At 38.7% G+C, this 24,445-nt stretch overlaps 1 protein-coding gene and 1 long non-coding RNA gene across 2 annotated transcripts; both read left to right on the top strand.

The window, feature by feature from the left end:
• Window positions 1-16,256: 16,256 nt before the first annotated feature.
• LOC111896223 (proline transporter 1) lies at window positions 16,257-18,455 on the top strand. The gene is made up of 8 exons (XM_023892235.3): window positions 16,257-16,501; window positions 16,604-16,828; window positions 16,921-17,015; window positions 17,102-17,288; window positions 17,370-17,497; window positions 17,569-17,784; window positions 17,878-18,108; window positions 18,214-18,455. Exons 1-8 carry the CDS (start codon window positions 16,426-16,428, stop codon window positions 18,358-18,360), a joined length of 1,305 nt encoding a protein of 434 aa, XP_023748003.1. The 5' UTR covers window positions 16,257-16,425; the 3' UTR covers window positions 18,361-18,455.
• A 3,717-nt stretch (window positions 18,456-22,172) lies between these two features.
• LOC111896225 (uncharacterized) lies at window positions 22,173-24,102 on the top strand. Its single transcript, XR_002851834.3, has 3 exons — window positions 22,173-22,635; window positions 23,438-23,526; window positions 23,609-24,102. It is a non-coding gene; the product is annotated as an uncharacterized LOC111896225 (long non-coding RNA).
• The last annotated feature ends 343 nt before the right edge of the window (window positions 24,103-24,445 follow it).

Raw genomic sequence — 24,445 nt, 5'->3', positions numbered from 1 at the left:
ATTTTTGTAAGTCATAGATTAGTATTTTTGACTCAATATTCTATAAATAAAATAATTGGTTTAAAAATAGTGGTTTAACCTTTTCAGTCCCTTTCTTTTTATAAAAATAACAATTTCAGTCCTTTATATGAAAGAAAAGACATTTTAAACCCTTAAGACATTTTCTTGACACTTCTGCATCATAAACTTGTTCAAATGATGTTTTTAGCTCAAAGTTTATTCTTTGGCAGTTTAAGTCCTTCCAGAAAAGTGTTTTTCGGTTTAAAACCCAAACTTTTGCAACTTTTACAACTTTGGCCCAAAATCCAAAAAGTTAACATTTTTTTTATCCTTTTTGGAAAAGAAAGACATTTTTAACCCTTGAAATAGTTTTGTTTGACTTTTTATCCCCTGTTTTGAAGAAATTACCATTTCAGCCCTTTTAATTTCATTATTTTCGCAACTTTGGGCTTGTTGGGCCGAAAAGCCCAAAAATTAGCCCATTAAGCTAATATTAACATTTTAAGTCCTTTGAAGTGCATAATATTCATAAAAACATTTTTTGTAACTGTTTTGACTCCTTTGACCCTTTAAGAAAACCGTAAGTCGCAATTTTTGACCCAACTTTTGTTTATTTGACAATTTAAGCCCGAAAATGGGTTTTATGTTGAAATATGTTTATCACAATCTTATGAGTTAATATTATTGACTTGTTTAGTATAATATAACTTGGATCATGTTTGTTTTCCTTCTTATGGAATAGATCTCGAGATTTCTTCCCTTTTGGTTACATATTCATCACCAAAAACACATAAAATCACACATACATGCATAAAATCATATATAGCATACACATACACATAGATCTACACATTTTCTTGTATTCTCCCTCATAAAACATATAAAAACCGAAAAAGAGAGGGGTATGAACTCACCTTTGCTTGTTGTTTTTGATTTAGAAGGAAGAAATGAAGAAAACTTGATCCTAGCAAGCCTCCTTGGAAGATCTCGAACTTAAGGAGTTTTCTAGGAGTATGATAACCAAAAACTTGTTTAGAATGAGTGATCTTACATGAGAGAGGAGTTTTATAACTTAGACATGTGAAAACTTACCAAAGGATGATGATTATCTTGTGAAATCCTCTTGAAACACAAGCAAAATTTCGATATTTTTGGATGTAAAAGAATGGATGAGTCTTGAGTGATTTAGAGAGAGTTTTTTTGTGATGTGTGTGTGTGTTTGAGAGGCTCTCGGCCGAGTAGAAGAAAGAGAGAGGAAGAGAGATGAGGTTGCATGGAAATATGAGAGAGAGCTTGGATGTTTGAAGTGTAATGCCTAGTTATCCACAAAATAAAAATGAGGTGGCAAGCAAAAGTCAACTCTTCCTTCCTATGCTTTGTAGTTGGGCCGAGAATGGGCTTATTGAAAGGAGTTATGTAATAATTTGAGCCCATTCTTGCATTGTTTGAAAACATGTAACTCATAAGGAAAAAATTTCGATCCATTAGGCTCCTATGAGGGTTTACGGCCCAAAATAAATCTAGAATGAGTTTTATGGTCCATTAGGGCTAATTAGATTTGTTGTGGTCCAATAAGGCCCATTAAAGATAACCTAGTTCGTTTAGGCTTATAAGGCCCAAAATATTAAGTTTCATGTATATGGGTCCAATTAGGGCCCATTTGAGAGTTCTATGTTCAAGATAGTTAAATTGGAAGCTTTTGGTCCATTAGGCCCAATAAGGAAATCCTAGTCCAAAATGGACTTAAACTGGGATTTCTAGGGCTTCCAATTCTTTGTTGACTATTTGCAGTTCTTGTAATAAGTGTTTGATGGAAGATTCGTTGTTATTGAATAAGCATCATACATGATTTCACATTTTTGGTTCATATTTGTTATCATTGTTGTTGTTACAAGGCATCAAAATTCCTAGTTGTGACACCTGATGTCCGTCTTGAGCATGCTCAGATAATGGGTCATCTGAGCCTGCTCTAAGGAAAACGTAGAGCAAAACATATCCCTCTCAGTAAACATTCGGTAATCTTCGTTACCAACTCTGATCCCTGCCTCAGGTCTAAAAACTCCTGAGCCAGCCTCTCTCGATCGACCCAAGGAACATAGCAAGTACGAAACATCTCCATGAACTGATCCCAAGATACTACAACCCTCTTCTTAGTAGAATATGATCATGTAACAAGTCTCCACCAATCCTTCGCTCCAGACCTCATAAGGTTCAGAGCACACTTGACCTTCTAGTCAACAGGGGATGAACAAGTGAAGAAACATACCTCCACATCAGATAGCCACCTCATGGATATGATACGGTCCTAGAATCCATCAAAGGTCGGGGGCTTCATATTATCGAAGTCCCGATACTGAAAGACCCGCCCTGTCCCAACACTTGCAGTCGCCACAACTATGGATGCTGCAACAGCAGCCGTCTCAGCAATGGCTACATAACGATCATCAAAGAACTTCATCATCACGGTCTTGATAGAACCGAACATCTCCAAAATCTTACTCCGAACAATAGCAACCACGTCCTAGCGAATGATCTCCCTGACACAGTCCTATAACAATACCGGCTCACCCTGTCTGCCGACTCCTGATCCCGATCCGGATCCGATCTTAACTCGTCTCGTAGTCACCATACTGAAAATACACCTAGAAGATATCATATAATGCACATATCATAACGGGGAACCAAATCCCAATGAAACCCTAGGGGTTGTGACTTCCTTGCTACGTGTACGAGTCCTGTGCTTTCAGTAGTACAAACCCATACTACCTTCCACACCTACCCGTATTTATCTCAAGTATCATCACAACACCCTAACAATATACATAAGCATGGCGAGCGCTCAATCCTCACTCCTAGAGGAAGGCTAATATCTCATTGAGTATTTTGAAAACCATTTGAAAAAAATCATTTTGAAAATACTTCCTTAGTTTGAGACTGGATTCACACGAGTGTTCCTCCAATTCACTCAAACCAAGGCTCTGATACTAACTTGTAACATTCAAAAAATTCTTGAAAATTTTAAACTTTTTAAATAACCACAAAACCAACATTCATTATAATTTATTTTCAAAATAAGTTTCACATCAGAGTTTTCCCATAAATCATAACACAAAACATGAGTAGGTGCACGATCAAACCTTTGCCTTCCCGTGATAGTTTAAGGTACCTGAAACATAATAAAAAACTGTAAGCCCAAAGCTTAGTGAATCTTCCCCCAAATACCACCACAATACATAATCATAATTATTATACAACAGCACACATACATAACCTTCAACATGTCTGGACCGCCATACCAGGCCTTCAGCATGTCTGGACCGTTCTCCAGGCCTTCGGTCTGACTGGTCCGCCTCGCAGGCCTTCAATCTATCGGGCAGCCCTGGGTTTGTTGGTCTTCAACACAAAGCAGGACCGCCTCTACCCAACCATACACATGTCAACATATACATAACTCATAAACACATAATCAATCAACAGATAAACACACATCATACAGATTAATAAGCATATCATCATTCTATTTACCAGGATTCAGATCTAACAGATCATCACAATACTCAATCATACGATAATCAGGATAAAAATCCAAAGGGACGGCCTTTGCGCCTTCGACCCATAAGTACAGTGAGGAAAACTCACCTCACAAGTACTGTAGAACTAATAAGGTCTGACGCCAAATCTCAGCTCCCGACTCAATGCCTACAACCATCATGACTAACCCATCAAAATCTCGAAATATCCAAAATGCCCTCAAAAGTCCAACTTGGTCAACCATGGTCAAATTCAAAGTCAACGGTCAAGGTCAACATTCCATGTTGACCCAACTCGTCGAGTGCACCTCTTGAACTCGCCGAGTTCTACAGTACTCAAAAAGTCAGGTATAACCTTAGCCAACTCGTCGAGTTGTCTAGACAACTCGCCGAGTTTTCCCCAGCTTAACACATACAATTGATTCTTCGATTCCAGGGATTCTAAGATTCAGATCTAAACTCCAAATGTGGCTAAAAGGATAAAGTTTCCAATTTTATCCTTTGGGGCTACTCCAAATGCTCAAAAACCCTTCCACAAGGCTTGAAAACTCAAAGACTTAACCATTAAGCACAAAATCCTTGAGATCTGGAACCAAAATTTTCCAGAAGAGATTCAAGCCTCAAAAACATCCTAAAGGTTGGTGCTTTATATACATGCATGTCCAATGCATGTCTTGAACCCAAAATGGGTCAAAACGGGAAAATATGACCTAAACTCCATGCATGGCATCAAAGCCTGCCAAAGGACCATATCTAATCCACTATAAGGCCATCTTGACCTGGAGAGTCATAAAGTTGCAAACTTTATGAAGTCCATCCATTGAAACATCCAAGAATAAGGAGAAAAAGGGACCAAACTCAAGATCTAGCTACATAGTTAGATAAAAATCGGATCTTGATGTAACACCGTGATTTCCAAAAACAAAATTTTTCATTTAAATAATCGATTTAATATTAAAACACTTGTTTAAAATCTTATTCACATTCGGATTACAAAACATAGTTTCATTTTCGTTATAATAGGAGACCAGGATCCTCCAAAACACAACTCTTTCTTCGGTGTGTACAATCGAACCGTTGCCATCCCGCGTTACTGTAAGAACCTGAAACAACATAACATAAACAACGTAAGCACGAAGCTTAGTGAGTTCCCCAGTATACCTTACGCACATACGCCTTTCCAGGCCCTGACCTTCCGGTCCTCATAACATAATCGCCTTCCGGCCCATAACATATTGCCTTCCGGCCCACATATCATACATAGCACACATAACAATTAACTTACCACATATAGCATACATATCATATACGACCCTTCGGTCACACAGTCAAACCCTTCCGGGTACAGTATAGTGAGAAGACTCACCTCGCAGACACTGGAAGATAGCAACTCCTGAAATCCCTTGCACTTGATCCTCCGAGCTACAAGCTCCCTGAAACATCATATATCCCTTATTAACTCTTCTATCTCCCACGTTAACTGACCCTAAGAAATCACATCGGTCAACTCTGGTCAACAGACCATTGTCAGCTCGACTGGACTCGGCGAGTTCCCTGGCGACTCGGCGAGTCTGGTCGTCCTTCAATCCTCTAAGAGTCCCCTTCTACTCGTCGAGTATCCTCTTTGACTCGACGAGTTACTCCTGGAAGAATCGCGGGGCCACCCCGACTCCACTCGCCGAGTCTGAAGAACAACTCGGCGAGTCCCACTAAATCTTCAAGCTACTCGCCGAGTCTGATCATCCGACTCGGCGAGTCCACGCCATGCAGTCGATCAAACTGCTTCCTGAGATACATATTTTCCCGAATATACAAACATGGGACCTTCTGGACCTCTAAGGGTCCTAATACAAGGTTATAAACATTGGATAACGACACAACAATCCATCTAATCTCCAAATGGGTTTCATAAACCCTAAATTCATGTACACATCAAAATAACAGGAATGATCCGAAACATAACCTGAAAACATACTCTCTGTGTCCCCAACCTCAGAACTCGATCCCCTTGATCTTCCTTTGGCCAAAGTCCTTCCTCTTCTTGCACCACAATTCCTTCAAAGTCAATAATGGCCTTCAAGCTTGCTCTAGATGCCACAGTCGTCTAGGGTTCTCCTCAATCGGCCAAAAGACGAACAATGACGGCATTAGATCCCTTATATACGTCCCAAACTGAACGGCTAGGGTTTTCCACTGAACAGCGTCGACTCGTCGAGTCCCTACCTGGACTCGTCGAGTGCAGTCGCGAACCCGCGACCCAAGCTGCGACCCCACTCGGCGAGTCTGGCTCCAACTCGCCGAGTCTCCCCTTTAAAACACCCCCAAAATGCAACTTAACAATACTTGAGATTTTGGGCTGTTACAATTCTCCCCCACTAGAACTAGACTTCGCCCTCGAAGTCTCACTCTGAAAATAGTTCTGACTGCTGCTCCCGCATCTCACGTTTCGGCTTCCCTAGACACTACCGATCTCTTCCGAGGCCACCACTGGACCAATACCAGAGGTACCTCCTTGTTCCTCAGAACCTTGATCTTCCGATCTCCGACGGCCACTGGCCTCTCGACGTAACACAGGCTCGTATCCACCTAATCGTTCTCAAGTAGAACCACTGCTGACTCATCCGCTATACACCTCTTCAATTGCGACACATACAGGTGTCATGGATCCGTCCCAATTCCGTTGACAGCTCCAACGATAGGTCACCCTTCCTACCTTCGTACCTTCACGAAAAGATCCAACATACCGGGGCCCCCATTTACCCCTCTTCCTAAATTGAAACACCCCGACAGAAAAACGAGGTCGCCGACCGGAATCACATGCTCGTAACGGCGTCTGCCTGCATAACTTTCCTGTTAACTCTAGACGATCACTAACTCTCTTTAACCTGCTGAGTCTGCTCTGTCAACTAAAGCACGAACTCCGAACTGCTCATCACTCTCTGTAATCGGAAATTACCCAAGATGCACTCTGCTCCAAATCTCAACGATCACTCAACCCATAAGGGTTAGGAAACCCTGAACCACCGGATCCCCGATCCAAAGCCCACTTCGCCCATTCCGGACCGACTGAGAGATCCATTCTCCCTCTCAGATCAACTCTCACAAGTTCCTCTTGCCATCACATACACATACTGAACTAGTCCCAACACTCGCAGGTTGAAAAACCCGCTACACTGATGATATCCTCGAACATCTCCCAAGGCGAACCACTAATATCCGTCCTGTACCTTAATCAGAATCCCACTGAGAATTCAAGATTCTCTATTCCCTTGCATCCTTTCTGAGTCTCGTCAGTCATCCCAACCCGGATGGTTCCTACTTCACTGCCGCATACACGATGCTCGAAACCATACTTGAAATACTCTAACCATAACTCTGCTCTGCAGCTTTCACTTTCGTGAACTTGCACCCCTTCGGAGTTACACACCTTCCTCTTTTCCTTTTTCCAAGGAACCCTCTTGGCCATAATGCCACTCCAACCGGTGCCACGGTGCTCGCCCTAAGCGACACCACCCTTTTTGCATAACCGCTAACCACATACTCTGGTTCTCATTGCAGGGGCTCTCAATCTCATGCGCTTCCTCCACTCATCCAGATCACTGCCTCAGCTAAACAAGATCACTAACCCGGGGCCAGACCTTCCAATGCAATCACACTACAACATACACAATCCGCAATCTCAAACTGATCCAGCAATACCAACAGAGTCTCCAGCATGACTGGACCGACTCTCATAACACATACTAGCCACTCGAGGCTATGTCTCTGTGGGTCCGTACACCCAACTCTGCGAACCCTCAGGTTCTAACTCTGGAACCTTCCGGTTCCAGCTCTAGAAACATGCACAACATAATCTCGGTTACTTACTCAAGCTTGATCCCGGCCTGCTCTCAGGCCTCCACAATCGAATGCCCTAGGTCTGTACCCCGCCCCGCATACCCGGCACTCGTTCTCGTCGGCCTATACTCTGCGCTGACAAACACTGTTGAATCCCAACAGCTAAGCACCCTCACATACTCATCGATCTCCCGGAGAATTTTCTAATTCTCCCCCACTAAAACACTGACTAACTGCCACCGATCGTCATTAACGACTTTACCGAACAATCCTGTACAAAGAGGACAATTACACACTGACTGCTTCCCACAAGCACAAGCAACCCCCAGCAAAACACACATCCTCCCTGATCAACCCACTCACAAGAATCTAGTCCTTAAATCATCCACTCCACGACTGTAGATGCTACCCGACAATCCACCCAGTGCCGCATCTCCCCTAACAACCCCCACGGACGATAACCAAAGGAATCCGCGACAATAACCCATAACCAAACTCACAACCTGCCCAAAGGATGAACACCACATCGGAAGCCGCACAAGACTACTGACACTAAAACACCAATTATAACCATACCCAACCATCAGGGAATAACGCATGCCAAAGCGAAACCTGAAGTACCAATCCATAACCATGCCAGACCCGCGAAACAACGAATACCGCATCGAAACCCATACAAGATACCAGCACAAACAATACGCCAAATCAATGCAAGACAAACAAGACATCATGAAAGCATCATACCCGCAGCTGCCTCCGGCACTGCTCCGTCTCCCTCTGTCGTACGCAGATAAACACGACCCTGAGCCCTCTGGGGCTCCGCTCCATCCTGTCCTCTTCAAGTCCCGAATTGGTACTGACTGCCAACAATCCCGTGCACAGTGCCCCTCCTTTCCGCACTTGCGGCATGCACCACCGGACCCGCAAGCTCCGATGTAACCCCTTTTTACTCGATCATCGACACCTATGGTCTCATGCTTTTCTACTGCATCTCTATACTCCACTTATTACTACTCCTGACAATTCTTGCTTTCTTACATACTGCACCCGGTTCTCCCCCACTAGGGTTCGAACCAACACCAATTAGTATACAATCAACCCACGACTATCTTTCACCAGCGAAATCGTACCTGCCCCAGCAAAGTGCTGTGCAACACCCGATAGTCCCTCCCCTTATGAAGTCAATCAATCCCCTATACTCTGAACCTCTAGCTAACTCTCCAAGAACTTCTCATCACGGCTGCCTCTAATCGTTCCAAATCCCATACTGATCTAATACTAAGCACCTGCACTGCTCGATAACATATCTGGCTCGCAGACTGCACCGCAGCATCATCGTTCCTCTCATCTCAGCTCATCAACCCGTATCCAACGCCGGATTTGTCCCAAGGACAGGGACTTACTCACAACATAGACGACAACTCTCCGCACTGCAAAACTCGTCTGAACTCTTCACTGCTATCACTATAACCCAACCTGTTATTCTCAATTAGGTGTGGTGTGGTTCTCGACTACCTCAGCCCCAACTGACTGTCCGTTCACGGTAAATCTCTGTCTCGAGGTACACCCGCTACCTGATGCCCTGAGGGAAGTCATTATCGATAACTACCTGCAGGGTGTACTCCCAAATCCAGAACTGAAACACCAGACCTCTCGCGTCTTGCACACGAGCATAAATGACACTACCCACTCAAAAAAAGGTGACCTCTCCTCTGTTGTCTGATTGCTCGACTCAACTGAAATTCTCCCCTGTCTTTGACTCTTACCAAAATACTCTGGTAGGCACTTGTCTTTCCCCTCGAGGAACGCCTCTCCGTACTCAATCATGGTCTACAGGCCTGAAACCCATAGCGTCCAATCTCTACCTCATCGGTCATAACCGGATAACAAGATAGCCACAAGCATCATCCACTATGAACCATGGTATTCATCCCATGACATCCCTCATCAACATGCTTCAGTGTATGGTACCTGAACCATAGCACCACTCCTCAATCTGCTCCAATGCATAGCACTCGGACCACAACATCTATCTCAATCTGTTCCTTAGGACCTTTAGGATGCTCCCTGTATCAAGTATGGGTCCTCTGCTTTCAGTAGTACGGGCCCATACTACCTGCCACATCTACCCATACTTTCCACACGGACCATCCTAGAGTTCCTAAATAGCTGATCGACCTGCTCTTTTTCACCAATCCCATCTTGCATGCTCGCTCCCCAGCGAAATCCTCTACTCTACCCGCGCACCCATCTTGGCTAGGTTTAATCTCTAGCCCATTCCGCCGTCCTCCCACTTCTTTGCTATCAGCTGCTGAAGAGCTCCTGATGATGCCAAACATCTACCTCCTGAGTATCGTCATACTCACTTAGTAGCTGTCTCCCATCATCGAGAACTCCACAAAGCACGAAGCAAGCAGCATTCGAGCATCGAAGCATACATAGGACTCCTTAGCTGTGATAGCTCCACCTTCTCGGCTCATCCTCGGAAGTACCACTGTACTCTGTAGCTCTACCCCTCGTGCGTTCTAACTAGATACCCTCACTCATCACATACACACAAAAGCATAACGCACATATAACAGCAAACCCTAGACTAAAGCATCACAAATCAGGCCACTCTAGTCCTAAGATGTGAAATACCTAGCCTGTCTCTAGCATGCAATAATGTCTCATAAAGTGCATAATAGATATTTCATAATACAAAAGTAAGGGTATTTTGGGAAATCACCGTTTGGCTCTGGCTGATTGTACACACTGCTCTTTCTTGCTTTCTCTTTGAACTCTTATTCACTTTTAGAAAACTATTTATTTGAAAACCTTTTCTTAATTCCTCAGTTTGAGTCCAGACTCACCTGTAGGCGCGTCCGAATCCCTCAAACCAAGGCTCTGATACCAATTTGTAACACCGTGATTTCCAAAAACAAAATTTTTCATTTAAATAATCGATTTAATATTAAAACACTTGTTTAAAATCTTATTCACATTCGGATTACAAAACATAGTTTCATTTTCGTTATAATAGGAGACCAGGATCCTCCAAAACACAACTCTTTCTTCGGTGTGTACAATCGAACCGTTGCCATCCCACGTTACTGTAAGAACCTGAAACAACATAACATAAACAACGTAAGCACGAAGCTTAGTGAGTTCCCCAGTATACCTTACGCACATACGCCTTTCCAGGCCCTGACCTTCCGGTCCTCATAACATAATCGCCTTCCGGCCCATAACATATTGCCTTCCGGCCCACATATCATACATAGCACACATAACAATTAACTTACCACATATAGCATACATATCATATACGAACCTTCGGTCACACAGTCAAACCCTTCCGGGTACAGTATAGTGAGAAGACTCACCTCGCAGACACTGGAAGATAGCAACTCCTGAAATCCCTTGCACTTGATCCTCCGAGCTACAAGCTCCCTGAAACATCATATATCCCTTATTAACTCTTCTATCTCCCACGTTAACTGACCCTAAGAAATCACATCGGTCAACTCTGGTCAACAGACCATTGTCAGCTCGACTGGACTCGGCGAGTTCCCTGGCGACTCGGCGAGTCTGGTCGTCCTTCAATCCTCTAAGAGTCCCCTTCTACTCGTCGAGTATCCTCTTTGACTCGACGAGTTACTCCTGGAAGAATCGCGGGGCCACCCCGACTCCACTCGCCGAGTCTGAAGAACAACTCGGCGAGTCCCACTAAATCTTCAAGCTACTCGCCGAGTCTGATCATCCGACTCGGCGAGTCCACGCCATGCAGTCGATCAAACTGCTTCCTGAGATACATATTTTCCCGAATATACAAACATGGGACCTTCTGGACCTCTAAGGGTCCTAATACAAGGTTATAAACATTGGATAACGACACAACAATCCATCTAATCTCCAAATGGGTTTCATAAACCCTAAATTCATGTACACATCAAAATAACAGGAATGATCCGAAACATAACCTGAAAACATACTCTCTGTGTCCCCAACCTCAGAACTCGATCCCCTTGATCTTCCTTTGGCCAAAGTCCTTCCTCTTCTTGCACCACAATTCCTTCAAAGTCAATAATGGCCTTCAAGCTTGCTCTAGATGCCACAGTCGTCTAGGGTTCTCCTCAATCGGCCAAAAGACGAACAATGACGGCATTAGATCCCTTATATACGTCCCAAACTGAACAGCTAGGGTTTTCCACTAAACAGCGTCGACTCGTCGAGTCCCTACCTGGACTCGTCGAGTCCAGTCGCGAACCCGCGACCCAAGCTGCGACCCCACTCGGCGAGTCTGGCTCCAACTCGCCGAGTCTCCCCTTTAAAACACCCCCAAAATGCAACTTAACAATACTTGAGATTTTGGGCTGTTACACTTGAATACTTATAACGGTCCGAAAGAGTGCTAAACTAAAGATGAGAGCTTAGCTTTCTAGATCCTTGCCTCCTTCTCTAAATCTTCTGTAACAACGTAAATTTTCAAAACAAATTTTTCATTTCTTAAAAACATGTTTCCATCCAAAACAAGTCATAAAGATCCAATGTATCATATCATAGTACAAATCATATAAATCCCAAGATCATAAATCCTCCATCAGTGTGTACAGATCACGTCGGCGCCTTCCCACAGTCCTCGCTAGTACCTGAAACACATAACACAACAACTGTAAGCATAAATGCTTAGTGAGTTCCCCAAAATACTACTTACGCACATGCGTCTTTCCAGGCCATCACCTTCCGGTCCATGTGTCTCAGGGGACTTTCGTCCCAACCCGGTACCTTCCGGTCTTACCCGCGACGACCTTCCGGTCCACATCACAATGCCTTCCGGCCCATATCAAGCATAGCATACATAGCACATACAACGGTTAACTTATCATATTCAATGCATACAACTCATAACATATCCGACCTCTCGGTCACACATAAATACCCTTCCAGGTACTGTATAGTGAGAAGACTCACCTCGCAGGAAGTCTAGAATCTCACGTGCTCGCTATCTCCGAATCTCGAAACGAAGACCCAACCCCGCTTAATCATAACGAAATATCATTCTAATTAATATAGACTTTCAAGACTAGGCTACACCCTTATCATTATTCCAAAGAGGGGTAAAAGACCATTTACCCTTCCTTGACTCATGTTGACCAAACCCTAAAAGTCAACGAAAGTCAACTGACCACAGTACGCGGGGCGTACCAGCTTCTGTACGCGAGACGTACATCGATGATTCACAAACGAGGGTCGCAACCCCTTACGCTGCGCGTACTAGGAGTTACGCCCAACGTAAATCCCAGATTCAGCCATACCATATTTCTTGTCTTAAATGGTTAAGACACTCCTTCAACTCCCAGATCTGGCTCTCTATAAGCCTCCTAATCCATAAAGTCGGAACCTTTAAGCCTTGGCATGGCTGTAAAGGCTCCTACACCCTCTAACACCTTCCTTTTCACCTCCAAAGACCTAGATCTCATGCATGGCAAATTATATACGTCCAAGATCACATTTTTATGAACATACAACTCAAATGGACCTGGAATATGGTAGATCTAAGCCAATGGAGACTACTTGCTCATAAAGTCTCCATCTTTGGGACCAAAACCCTAGAAATTGGTCCATGAAGCATACCATAAGAACTACAAGGCAAGATCTGAACTTTTTACCTTAGGAAGAAGCTCCAACCTTTGCTTATCACGGATCTACACTTGCACACCAACTTCTAGCCTCCACAATGGACTCCTCTTTCCTTTTGCTACCTTGAAATGTCACCTCAAAGCTTAGAACACTCACAAACAAGCTATGAACGAAGGAACAACTCTCTTAGGGTTTCTTTCTGAAGGATGGTGGTTGAGGAACCAAGCCATTTCATTCTTTTTATAGCCAACAACTTCAAATTAGGGTTTTGGGTATGGACCGATTACGCCCGGCGTAACCTTGGGTACGCCCAGCGTACCCGACGATGACGTGTTTAAATGAGGCGCACAAGTAAGCGCAGCGTACTCCTTGTACGCCCAGCGTACTCGCCCAACACAAAGGCCAAAATGAAAAATAAATAAAGATGAAGGGCTAATCGGTTGTACCTGAATTTCGGCCGTTACATCTTCTCCTTTTTTTTCTCCAAAAGGCACACTAACTCACAATATGAGATGGAATGAAGATTAAGGTTCATAAGGCCGATAATAGGGTTTGGAGGCTGATAAAAGATCAGCCTCAAGGACTTAAGGAGGTTATATAGGGTGGAAACCCTAAGCCTGTGGGTTTCTCATCCAGCCGCCAACTCGTCGAGTTTTCCTCACCAACTTGTTGAGTTGGTCCAAAAAGATGCACGACCCAAAACCTTCCAACACGTCGAGTTGAGGCCATCAACTCACCGAGTTCCAAGGGAAACTTGCTTAATAAAGAATAAATCTCATACCTGGAAACCAGGATGTTACAATGATGAGTTCCGAAATGAAGACAAGTCTGAGAAGCACTTTGTATCCAGTGCTATTTTGAGTATGTATTAGCATTTAAAGTTTCTTGTCTTTTAGTCTTTGTTCTATTGTAAAGTTCATGGGTCAGGATCGAGAAAATCATGTATGTCAACTTTTTGACTTTTCAGCTTTACATAGTTCATGCAACCTTGTCAATCACTCCTTGGCTATTTAAGGAACGTGATTTTCATGTAATGTAAGAACTTGAGCAACATTCTCTTTCACATCAATACCAAGTATCTTGCAAGTCAAATCATTCTTTCTATCATTCTCATTGTTCTTAAATTTTCTTTACATTGTTCATATTTATTCTTACTCACTTGAATACTTTGTTGAACTTCTCATTCAAGACAAGATTTGTTTACCAAACTTAAATGGACTCTTAATATTAGTAGCAGACGTTGATCTTAAGTTAATTCAAGGTTTGAGTTTTCAAACCTTTTCCGCACACAGTTATTTGCATTCTTAAAGGTTTATGGTGGTACGTAAAGCTGTAACATATGCGATGTGGAGGTGATGAAAATGGTTGTTTTCGGTGTGGTTATAATTCGGTGGTATAAGGATGTCATTTTGCAGTGTAGCAGGTAAGATGTTCGATGTCGTTTGTCCATATTTTACTGTATGAGCTCTAACGGTGATTGCAGGTGGTGTAACAGGTAGTTGTGGTGGTTTTAATGATGGTTGATGTGTGTTGTTCTCTGCAATGGGTATGAGTGGTGTATAATGGTTGTGATTGGTGGCGATAATGGGTGCCACATGCGCTTCTAAGTGGCAGTCCAACGAATGTTTTCAGTTGGGGTGAGGGGTTTGATTCTAGTGATTTTGAAGAAGAGAGGGTGAGATATGTGTTGTAGAATGGAGATAGGACAGCGGGGGGGAGGGGGTGGGGTTAATTTTTAATTTTTTAATAACTAAAGTATTATAACAATTAAAAAATGGAAAAAAATTACAAGGGCATAAAAGTAATTTCAAGTGTATAGAGACCAAAATTATTTAAAAAATTCAAAATTGGACCACACATCACCAAACGTTTTTGGACCAAAACCATATAGTTTTGACAAGTATAAGGACCACTTTTGCAATTTTGTCATACATAAATTATATAAATAATTAACAAAAAAAATAAAGCTAAGTGAAAGTAATCAGGGTATTTTAGTCTTTTAACCTGATTAGAGACGAAACTCGCAATAAAAACAACCTATAAGCATCGTACGAGTTAAAAAATAGTTAGAAATCAAACACATAAGTTCTCCCAAACTATAAGACGATTCGTATAACTTACTCTAAAAGCATTTAAGAACGATAATCAAGTTTGCAATATTCCTTTCATCTCACTCACCTTCACCTAAGAAGAGACGTCATCAACATAAAAATCTATAGCATCATCTAACAAAAACTAATAATGGGTGTTTGATATTAACTTTCAACATCCAAATTAAAGTAAGATTACGCCTAAAAATCAATACCACAAACTTTTTAGCGACTAGAAAGTAAAAAAGCAAGATCATTCTAATTCAACTATTTACAAAACATGAAGGGGAATATTTCAACACTGTAATTATAAAATAAAACTATGCATGCGGAAAGTGGGGGCCAGATTTGAACACACTAAGTTCAAGTTAAATGGGAATTATTTTTATTTTATATTATTATTGGCTAGAAAACATACAATAATTGAACTTCTCTTTCAGAAATATCCGAGGGACTAAATCTAACTTCCCAAACTGTAGGGGCCAAAATCAAAGATATAATGCGGTTAAGATCTTCAACTATAAAAGAAAAAACCTAAAAGGCTCGCTCATTACCCCCAACCCCACCACCTTTGCCTCCACTTCCACCACCATTTCTTTAGCTTATCTATACATTAATTCCATTTAAAGTAATAATAATATTTCCTCCATGCAGATCCATCATATACATAATCATTTGCTTAATTAGCACATGATCAAATTCAAAATCATATAATATGGGCTAATTACCTACCAAAAAGATAATTCATCATGCTCCATGAATAATTTGAATCGTATAATATTGTAATAAAAATAAATTGTTAAATGAATATCTCTCATGATCATGTATTTTCACTTTCCTTAGAATGTATTTGGACCCTATGCATGGTTATAAGATCATAGTTTAAACCCCATGTGACACTCGTATAAATTTCATTTACCCAAAATGACTTTGAAGTCACCAACAAAATTTAAACAAAATGCAAATTAATAAAATATTAAAATTAAAATTTAATCAACCCTTTCAATACCACATCATGATCCATGATTTGAACAAAAGCACTAGAAGAAAAAAAAAAGCATAAAGTTAACGTTGTCAAGTGGCTATAATGTTCAAAAGACACAAGCCCCCATGGCACAACAGGGTCCTTAGCTTTTGGAGTTCTTGCATTCTACAAATAGGTTACTTATATGACTCAAAATCTTATCAGTTTGCTTCAAGACTCACCACTTTTCTAGCAATACATTACTTAAAAAAATGTCACATCCATTACCACTAACCTTGTACACTAGCAATCATATTTCTATCCCCAACCATTGAACAAAGAAAGTCATAGATACCTTGAAAACCAAAAGGGTAACATTAACATGGAAGGTGATCCAAAGGGTGGTCATGGTCTAGTCTCTGAAAGTGGTCTTGTTTCTGCTCATACCATTGACTCTGGTTCGTTACACCTACCTAAAACAACATGACTTCCTTTATTTCATTTTTCTTCTTCTTTTTATTTTTTTATTTTATTGTAACAAAATTCATCTGAAAGTGTAGATTCATGGAGGCAAGTTGGGTTGCTGTTAGTAACAGGTTACAGTTGTGGGTATATTTTGAGCTTTTCAAACCTAATGTTGGTGCCTTTAGGGTGGACATGGGGCATCATCAGCCTCATAATGGTGGCTGTCTTCACTGCCTACTCTAGCTGGCTTTTAGCAGGATTTCACTTTGTAAATGGCCAACGTTTCATTAGATATAGAGATCTCATGGGCTCTCTTTTTGGCAAGTTTAAGTTTGATATATATTAATTACTTCTTCATTCAATTCCCATGTTGCACAATTTATATATATGTTCTAAAAAAACTCATTTTCAGGACAAGAAATGTTCTACCTTACTTGGGTATCCCAAGTTTTGATCCTTCTTATTACAAATATGGGGTTCATACTTCTTGGAGGGAAGGCACTCAAGGTAAGAAATTAACTACGAAAATTGAATCACTATTTATTTTTAATTTTTGGTTTATGTTTTATTCAAATCTATTGTTATAAAAACAGGAAATCAATGGAGAATTTGGTGACACCCCTTTAAGACTTCAATATTATATCATGATCACTGGTGCAGCGTACTTTGTGTTTTCAATTTTAGTCCCAACAATATCGTCAATGGGGAAGTGGTTGTATCTGTCAACAGTTCTTACATTTACTTACATCGTGGTTCTTCTGGTAGTTGTAATCAAGGATGGTAATTAAGTAGTTCATGTATTTTTAGCTTTCAATGATCTTGATATCATGTGAAATAATGACAGATTTACACGTTTCATAGGATTGAAATCCAACAGAGTAAATGACTATGAAACTAAAGGAAACAATGCTTCCAAGATCTTCAATGGTTTTTGTGCAATATCAGCCATTATCGCTTGCAATTCAGCTGGGATTATACCAGAGATTCAGGTGAAAATCTCGCATAATTAAGGTAAATGAAAATGTTTTTAGCATTAAAAAACTAACCAATCGAATTGTAGTCAACTCTACGGATGCCGGCTGTTAAGAACATGAGGAAAGCTTTGCATCTACAGTTCAGTGTAGGGTTAGCGTTTTATTATGGTGTGAGCATCGCCGGATATTGGGCCTATGGTTCATCAGTCTCTGAGTATCTTCCGGCGGACTTAAGTGGACCAAAATGGGCGAAAATCCTTATAAACTCGGTGGTTTTTACACAATCCATAATTTCTCAACATGTAAGAATTAAGATCGATTGTGTTTTCGATGTGTTTATGTTAAGGATCATATAAACTTTATAAGTTATATCTAGTTTTGGATTCGGATTTCAGGCGTTTATCGCACCAGTTCATGAAGCCTTAGATACCAAGTTTCTGAAGCTGGATAAAGGCATACATTCTAGAGAAAACATCAAACGTTTGTTTTTTCTTCGAGCATTGCTATTCGTCGTGAACACGGTGGTGGCAGCAGCACTGCCGTTCATGGGGGATTTTGTGAACTTGTTAGGATCGTTTTTGCTGATTCCATTAACCTTCTTGTTTCCTAGCATGATCTTCATCAAGGTTAGCCAACGATTCTGCACTTAAATTTACCAGAAGTCGATTGCAGAAGATGATCGACTACAATTCCATGAGTTGAATTTTTATCTGTTTTATTTTTAATTTCAGGTGAAGGGGGAAGCAGCAAAGATTGAGAAGATCTGGCACTGGGCGATTATCATTGTGTTTTCTGTCTTGACTGTAGCAACAACTATTGCTGCTGTCCGATTGATTGTAAACAATGTTGCAAAGTATTATTTATTTGCAGACACATGAAATCTACATATGTGTACGAAGATGGATTATGATTATACTATTCATATTTCATACGTAATGTCATTCTAGAATCAAAATTTCCTTGTTTAAAATCATCTATATTCCATAATTCCATAATTCAATGATGGTTGATACTGTATATGGACCAACCATGAGCGCAATTAAACCATGTTAGTGCATAAAGGGTAACATGAAATAAAACGATATTTATAAGAAAGGCATATCAAAAAAGCAAACCCACCTACGGTACAAAAATTAGACATTTCATCAAACACTTTGTCATCGACTCTAGAATCACATGGGTAACTAACCGTCTGTCTCTATCTTATTGAAATATTTTTATCTTTAAAAAAAGATGACGAATCACGGAATTCCACACACTATTAGGGTCCAACCAACACAATTTGTATGTACGTAGATCACACTTATTGTTGTTCTTGTTATCTTCTAGTTGACTTTATATTAAAGTTCAATAAATGTCCAAATTGGTGAAATTTTTTTTGGTTGGGAACATACATTCAAAAGGTCCAAACCATACATAGAAAAAACAACACAATCTTTCAAGACCCCTTCTATAAGGCACATGACTAACCTCGTGAAAATGAGCTTGAAGCTCGATTTGAGGATAAGTTGGATGCGACTTTGCACCAATAGTCTATAAACAATAGTAACATGGGGATATATTCCTCGAGAGCATCAAATTGAGGTCTCCTTTAATAATCCACCCGTACCTTGACCATGCGGAAAAAATGTTTATATTTTCCTATATAAGTCGTGACTTTTTTGGATCATCCCCAAAATTTGTCTATGATGTCTCGTTTACTAGTCCACCGGTTACCTTGGCCATGCAAAAAATAATATTTATGTTTTGAGTAATGTTAAGAATGAAAACCGTAAAAAGTTGCATTTGACTCTTGAGTATGACCAACATACTTGCCATCCACCTTTCATTTTGTCATATCTCTTCTATGAATCCACAACGTTGCCCCAACTACTACCCACCGCCATATAGTATTTGTTAGTGTATTCCATATTGGTATGAGATTGTCTCTTATGTATCTATATATCTTAGAGTCTCTCTATCTCCATAAGAGCTTTATTATAGAGAGAACCTTAGATTTTGCATCCCAATGGCTTAACAACATGTTGTATTTTTGATCTAACTCACATTGGTACTACATGATCTTTTACATCTTTATAAATATTAGAGTCTCCCTATTTGCACAATAGCTCTGTTAGAGAGAGAACATTGGACTTCACATTCTTATGGCTTAACATATCCTTATCCAACCTCATCGATCATCCATATCTAAAGGGGGGGGGGGGGGGGGGGGGGGGGGGGGGGTTATTGGTGAACTGTTAGAACCGGTCTGAGTTCCGGGTTTAAAGAAGATATTTATTCGGGTTTTGGGTAATCCGTGTTTAAGAACCGAAACATGTTTTCGTGGCCGGAACCGGTTTTGTGAATATTTTAAAACATGCATATCTCATTTGTTTGAAAAAAAATTGACATGTGTTTTTTTTTTATTTCTTTTTATTTTTGGTTTCATTTTCAATGACTCCTAAAGTAGAGATATTAAAGCTAGAAATTTTCAGCTTTGCAACTTTTTATTTTTGTATTTTGTATTCTATGAAAATTTTAAAATATGTATATCTCATTTGTTTGAAGTCAAATTGGTACGCAACTTTTTTTTTCCAACATGTAATTTAGAGTTTGTATATGATTTTAGATTATAATTTAGTCATTTCTTATTTCATATTCAATGACTTACAATCCCCTGATCTCAAGATATCAATGCTGAAAATTTTCAGTTTTTCAGCTATTTGTTTTGTATATTGTGTTCTGTGAAAATTTTAAAACATGCACATCTTACCTGTTTGAAGTAGGATTGACATGTAATTTTTTCCAGCATATAGTATAGAGTTTGTATATGATAGACTATAATATTATCATTTTCGGTTTCATAATCAATGACTTACAATCTCCCAAAATCGGGATATCAAATCTCAAAATTTTCAAATTTCAACCAATAAAAAGGTTGAATTTTAGAGTCTATTATTACTCCATTCCACAAATTAGATATATTTTGTCTCCTTATAAAATAGTGATATCAAACCAATAAGGATACCAACTTACTAAGTAAGTACCAAAAAAATCCAATTTTCCAATTCGAAACCCATTTTATCTGGTTTAACCCTACTCACTTTGACATTTATGGGGTTTTCGGTTCTAGAGCTACTTTATACGGTCCCGTACCCGAAATCGAACCGAAACCGGTTCCTATATAGCGTCCCTATTAAATTTCATTTTCCGATTTATGGGTCCATCCAGGCCGGGTGTGGACTCATTTTAATCCCTACTTATGTCTCTATATATGTTGGAGTCTCGTATCTCTATAATGACTCTTTTGGATAAGCAATTTAAAATTCACATATATCTTACATTACACAAATTAGATTCAAAAGAAACTAAACCCAAAACTCGACTATGGTATGAAGTGACTATGCTATGAACATCATATTCACATTCATTCCATGTTTACAAAATCCCAAAACACTAAATCAAATCTATTGAAGAACAACAAATACGAAGGCAACATAAAAACCAAAAATAGATTAAGATTGACTTTTGGGGAAAAAAACACAAACACCACTTGTGAAAATAACAAATAGAAAGGTATATTGATCATTTTACTTAGCATAACATTTGATTTCTAACAAAGTTATACTTAGAAGAGTTGATACTTGGCCTCATCATATAAGATTTGAAAACCACAAAAATACAACCTATCAACTTTATGCTTTCTTAGAGTCGCATTGTACCCATGAATTTGACACCAAACCACAAAGTACAAACTCAATACTATACGATAAAAAAAAAATAAATAAAAAATAAATAAAAAAAATAAATAAAAAAAATAAATAAAAAACCTCAATACTATACGATCGAAAAAAAAAAAAAATTGGTGTTCAATGGTCATTTACGGCACGCTCCATCACAAACCTTGTCTTCTTCTCAATATCATCTTTTCCAAAAATCTTTCAGTCAATTTTCCCTACTTTTTTGTTGTTTTATTGTACACATAATTCATATGCTTTTTATCCCTTCTCTTGGTTTGATAATGTAATTCCTATGCTTTTCTAGTTTTCGATTGATCTACTTTATGGTTTTGGACTTTACACGATATAATTTGTTCATTTTAGTCCTTATCTCATCGCTTACTACTTTTTAGGTCGATGCATATAATTCAGAAAATAAGATAAATTAAAGGTCCTTAAATTAAATAACCAATAGTTAAAAAACAGTTGGATTTGTATTAATACTAAGTGTAAACTATAAAAATGGTCCCTATGCTATAGTGAAAATTACATTTAAGTCAAAGTTTCAAAAATCTATCACCAACAATACTCATGGTTTAATTTTCTTTCACGGTTGATCGTTCTCACTAATATTGTTGAGAAAACACTGTTAAAGGTAGGTAAAATGACAAATCTGTAGAGAGTAACGTATGATTTCATGGTAGAAATGTCACCAGATATTTTTGTAATGTCACGATAGTAAAATCTTTTTTTTGAAAAATTTTAAAATTTACTATAATAAAACCGTCGGTGCAAATCTGCCTCTTATTTTGTCATTTTGTTAATATATATATATATATATATATATATATATATATATATATATATATATATATATATATATATATATATATATATATATATATATATATATATATATATATATATATGCACCATGAATCCATGATGCCACCCACCACAATCGCCTTATTGATGATATCCCTCCTTATTCGCCCCCTCAAACATATCCTATAATCAGGAACCATTTAGGGTTCAAAATTATAGAAATCCAAAGGTATTATTATTAGTTGACATTTTCTTTAAATTTGTTTCCCGTGTAGGAAATAGGAATTAATTTGAGTCCAATATTTAAGATAGTATGATTGACAGTCAGGGCCGGCCCAATACATGGGCGAGTTGGGCCTAGGCCCAGGGCATAAAAAATATGGGGGCATAATTTTTATACAATATGCGTTACTATATACTATACTATGTTGGAAGTTCAGTCCATTTGTGAGTTGTGCTCACGAAGAAATCAACGTACTGGGGCATAATTTCACTGAAAGCCTCCAACAAATAATCAAAGTTCTTGAGATTTTCAATCGTCAAAATCGGTAATCGGTAACACCCTTGAAAACTGAAAATCGTTGAGCGATATGTTGGGATCGAGGAGTCAAGTTCTAAATCAGTAAATCGGTATATGAATTCTATTCTCAATTTCGCATTCTAAATCAAATAGATATCTGATTTCTTTTCTCTCGATCTCTCTAAACCTTTTGTGCATTCAATCGAGCATCACCTGCTCTCAGAGTTTGATTTTTTTCAAGTTTCAATCTCGCAATCTGGGTTCCGAGTTCCGATTAGGCATTACAACAGAGCGTCACGTATTGGATTTTTTTGATATCCGAATGAATGAATCTCTTCACTCTTCAGGGAGTACTTTTTTTATTTTTTTCTTAACTTCATATTTTGTTAATTGTTTCTGATTTATGGATTCTTTTCTTTTATTTGGGTCAATTTTTTTTATCTTTACATGTTGAATTCGAGTTCAGTTAAAAGTGTTAAACTCCCAAATACTATATGATTAGTTGAAGCAAAAATATGTTGTTGTTTTGTATTTGATTCCTGTGTTTGAGCTTTAGATTCTAAGTCAAGCTGTTGTTGGTTTGTATCTAATTTAGGTAAAAAAAATTGTTGCATTCTCGTTTGTTTGTTTGTTTTTTTTTGTTTTTTGTTTTTTGTTTTTTTTTTTTTTTAATTTGTCTTGTAAACCGTTGTGTTCTTGTTTTTTGATGTGAATGAGGAGGAGGAAAGACATTTAATTATCTTTTGAACTTCTGAGTTCTGATTTATGTCTTTTTTACTATCTTGCTTGACTTTTAGACGTAGTTGAAAGTTAAAAATTTCTCCAATGTTTAAACCAAAATCTATGCCTTCTCATCATTTTTTTTTAATTTGTCTTCTAACCTTTTGTGTTCTTGTTTTTTATTTGAATCAGGAAGCAGAAAGAAGTTTAATTATTTATTGAACATATGAGTTCTTATTTCTGTTTTTTTACTATCTATACTTTTAGTGAGTAGCAAAAAGGTATAAATGTATTCCATTGTTATAATATATAATAGTTTTGAAAAATAGATTCTTATTTTTTATTATCTGGTTTATTTTTCAGATCTCTTGACATCTTGAAAGGGGAAAACATAAACTTTGGACATGTTGTATCTTTTTGTTGCTTAAATTTTATAATTAGATTTTTTGAGTTATATATATGTTTCTCTGAAAACAACCATAAGGTGCTGCTCAAAATAGAAAACAAAAAGAGAACAAGAAGAGTGGAGTATGCAAGAATAATATATATGTTCACTAATGTTTTGGTTGTGTATATGATATTGTTGATTGTGCAGGTTATGGTTGCTTCCGCGGAAGGAAATTTTTCAAAATTGAAGGTCTTGAAATTGTATATTTACCATGACTCAAGAAAAGATTGAATATATTAGCATTTTTAAGTATTGAAAGTGATTTTTTTCAAAATATTAATTATTGTAAAATAAGAGATGTTTTAGCTTCAAAAAAGTACATACAGACGTCATTTTAGGTGATTTTTGTAGGTTTTTTATTCTACTATTTGTTTGATTATAATATTTACTGCATTTTTTATTTTATAAATATTTTATAGACAAGTTTTCTTTATCGTATGGTATATATAAGGGCATAAATTTCTTATTTTGTCCTGGGTAGTAAAAAACAACAGACCGACCTTGTTGACAGTTGACAAAAAGATCACGTAGTCATCCGTTATTAAGACGGAAAGTGTTTTAGAGACGTGAGTATATTGGGTAAAACAAATGGTAGCTATTCTTACAAAAACAACGACAAGGTAGTGTTGCAAATTAAAACATGGGGAGGTGGGACATCATAGGCCTGAGTTTTGTATAAATATATGGTATTAAAAAAAAAATTAAGTATTCACCAATCCTTTGTGTTTCAAAACTTATTTATTGAAACACAG

This window comes from Lactuca sativa, chromosome 5 (genome assembly GCF_002870075.4).
Source record: "Lactuca sativa cultivar Salinas chromosome 5, Lsat_Salinas_v11, whole genome shotgun sequence".
In the NCBI taxonomy this organism is placed as follows: Eukaryota; Viridiplantae; Streptophyta; class Magnoliopsida; order Asterales; family Asteraceae; genus Lactuca; species Lactuca sativa.
The sequence above is the reverse complement of the archived record's forward strand: the minus strand, read 5'-3'. Positions and strand labels throughout refer to the sequence as shown.

What these genes read in the sequence shown, in the direction of transcription:
- LOC111896223 (XM_023892235.3), top strand. Translation starts at nt 16,426, where the DNA reads ATGGAAGGTGATCCAAAGGGTGGTCATGGTCTAGTCTCTGAAAGTGGT. An exon ending in GGTAGTTGTAATCAAGGATG is followed by an intron (nt 17,289 to 17,369) that starts GTAATTAAGTAG and finishes CACGTTTCATAG; the next exon opens with GATTGAAATCCAACAGAGTA. An exon ending in CTAGCATGATCTTCATCAAG is followed by an intron (nt 18,109 to 18,213) that starts GTTAGCCAACGA and finishes TTTTAATTTCAG; the next exon opens with GTGAAGGGGGAAGCAGCAAA.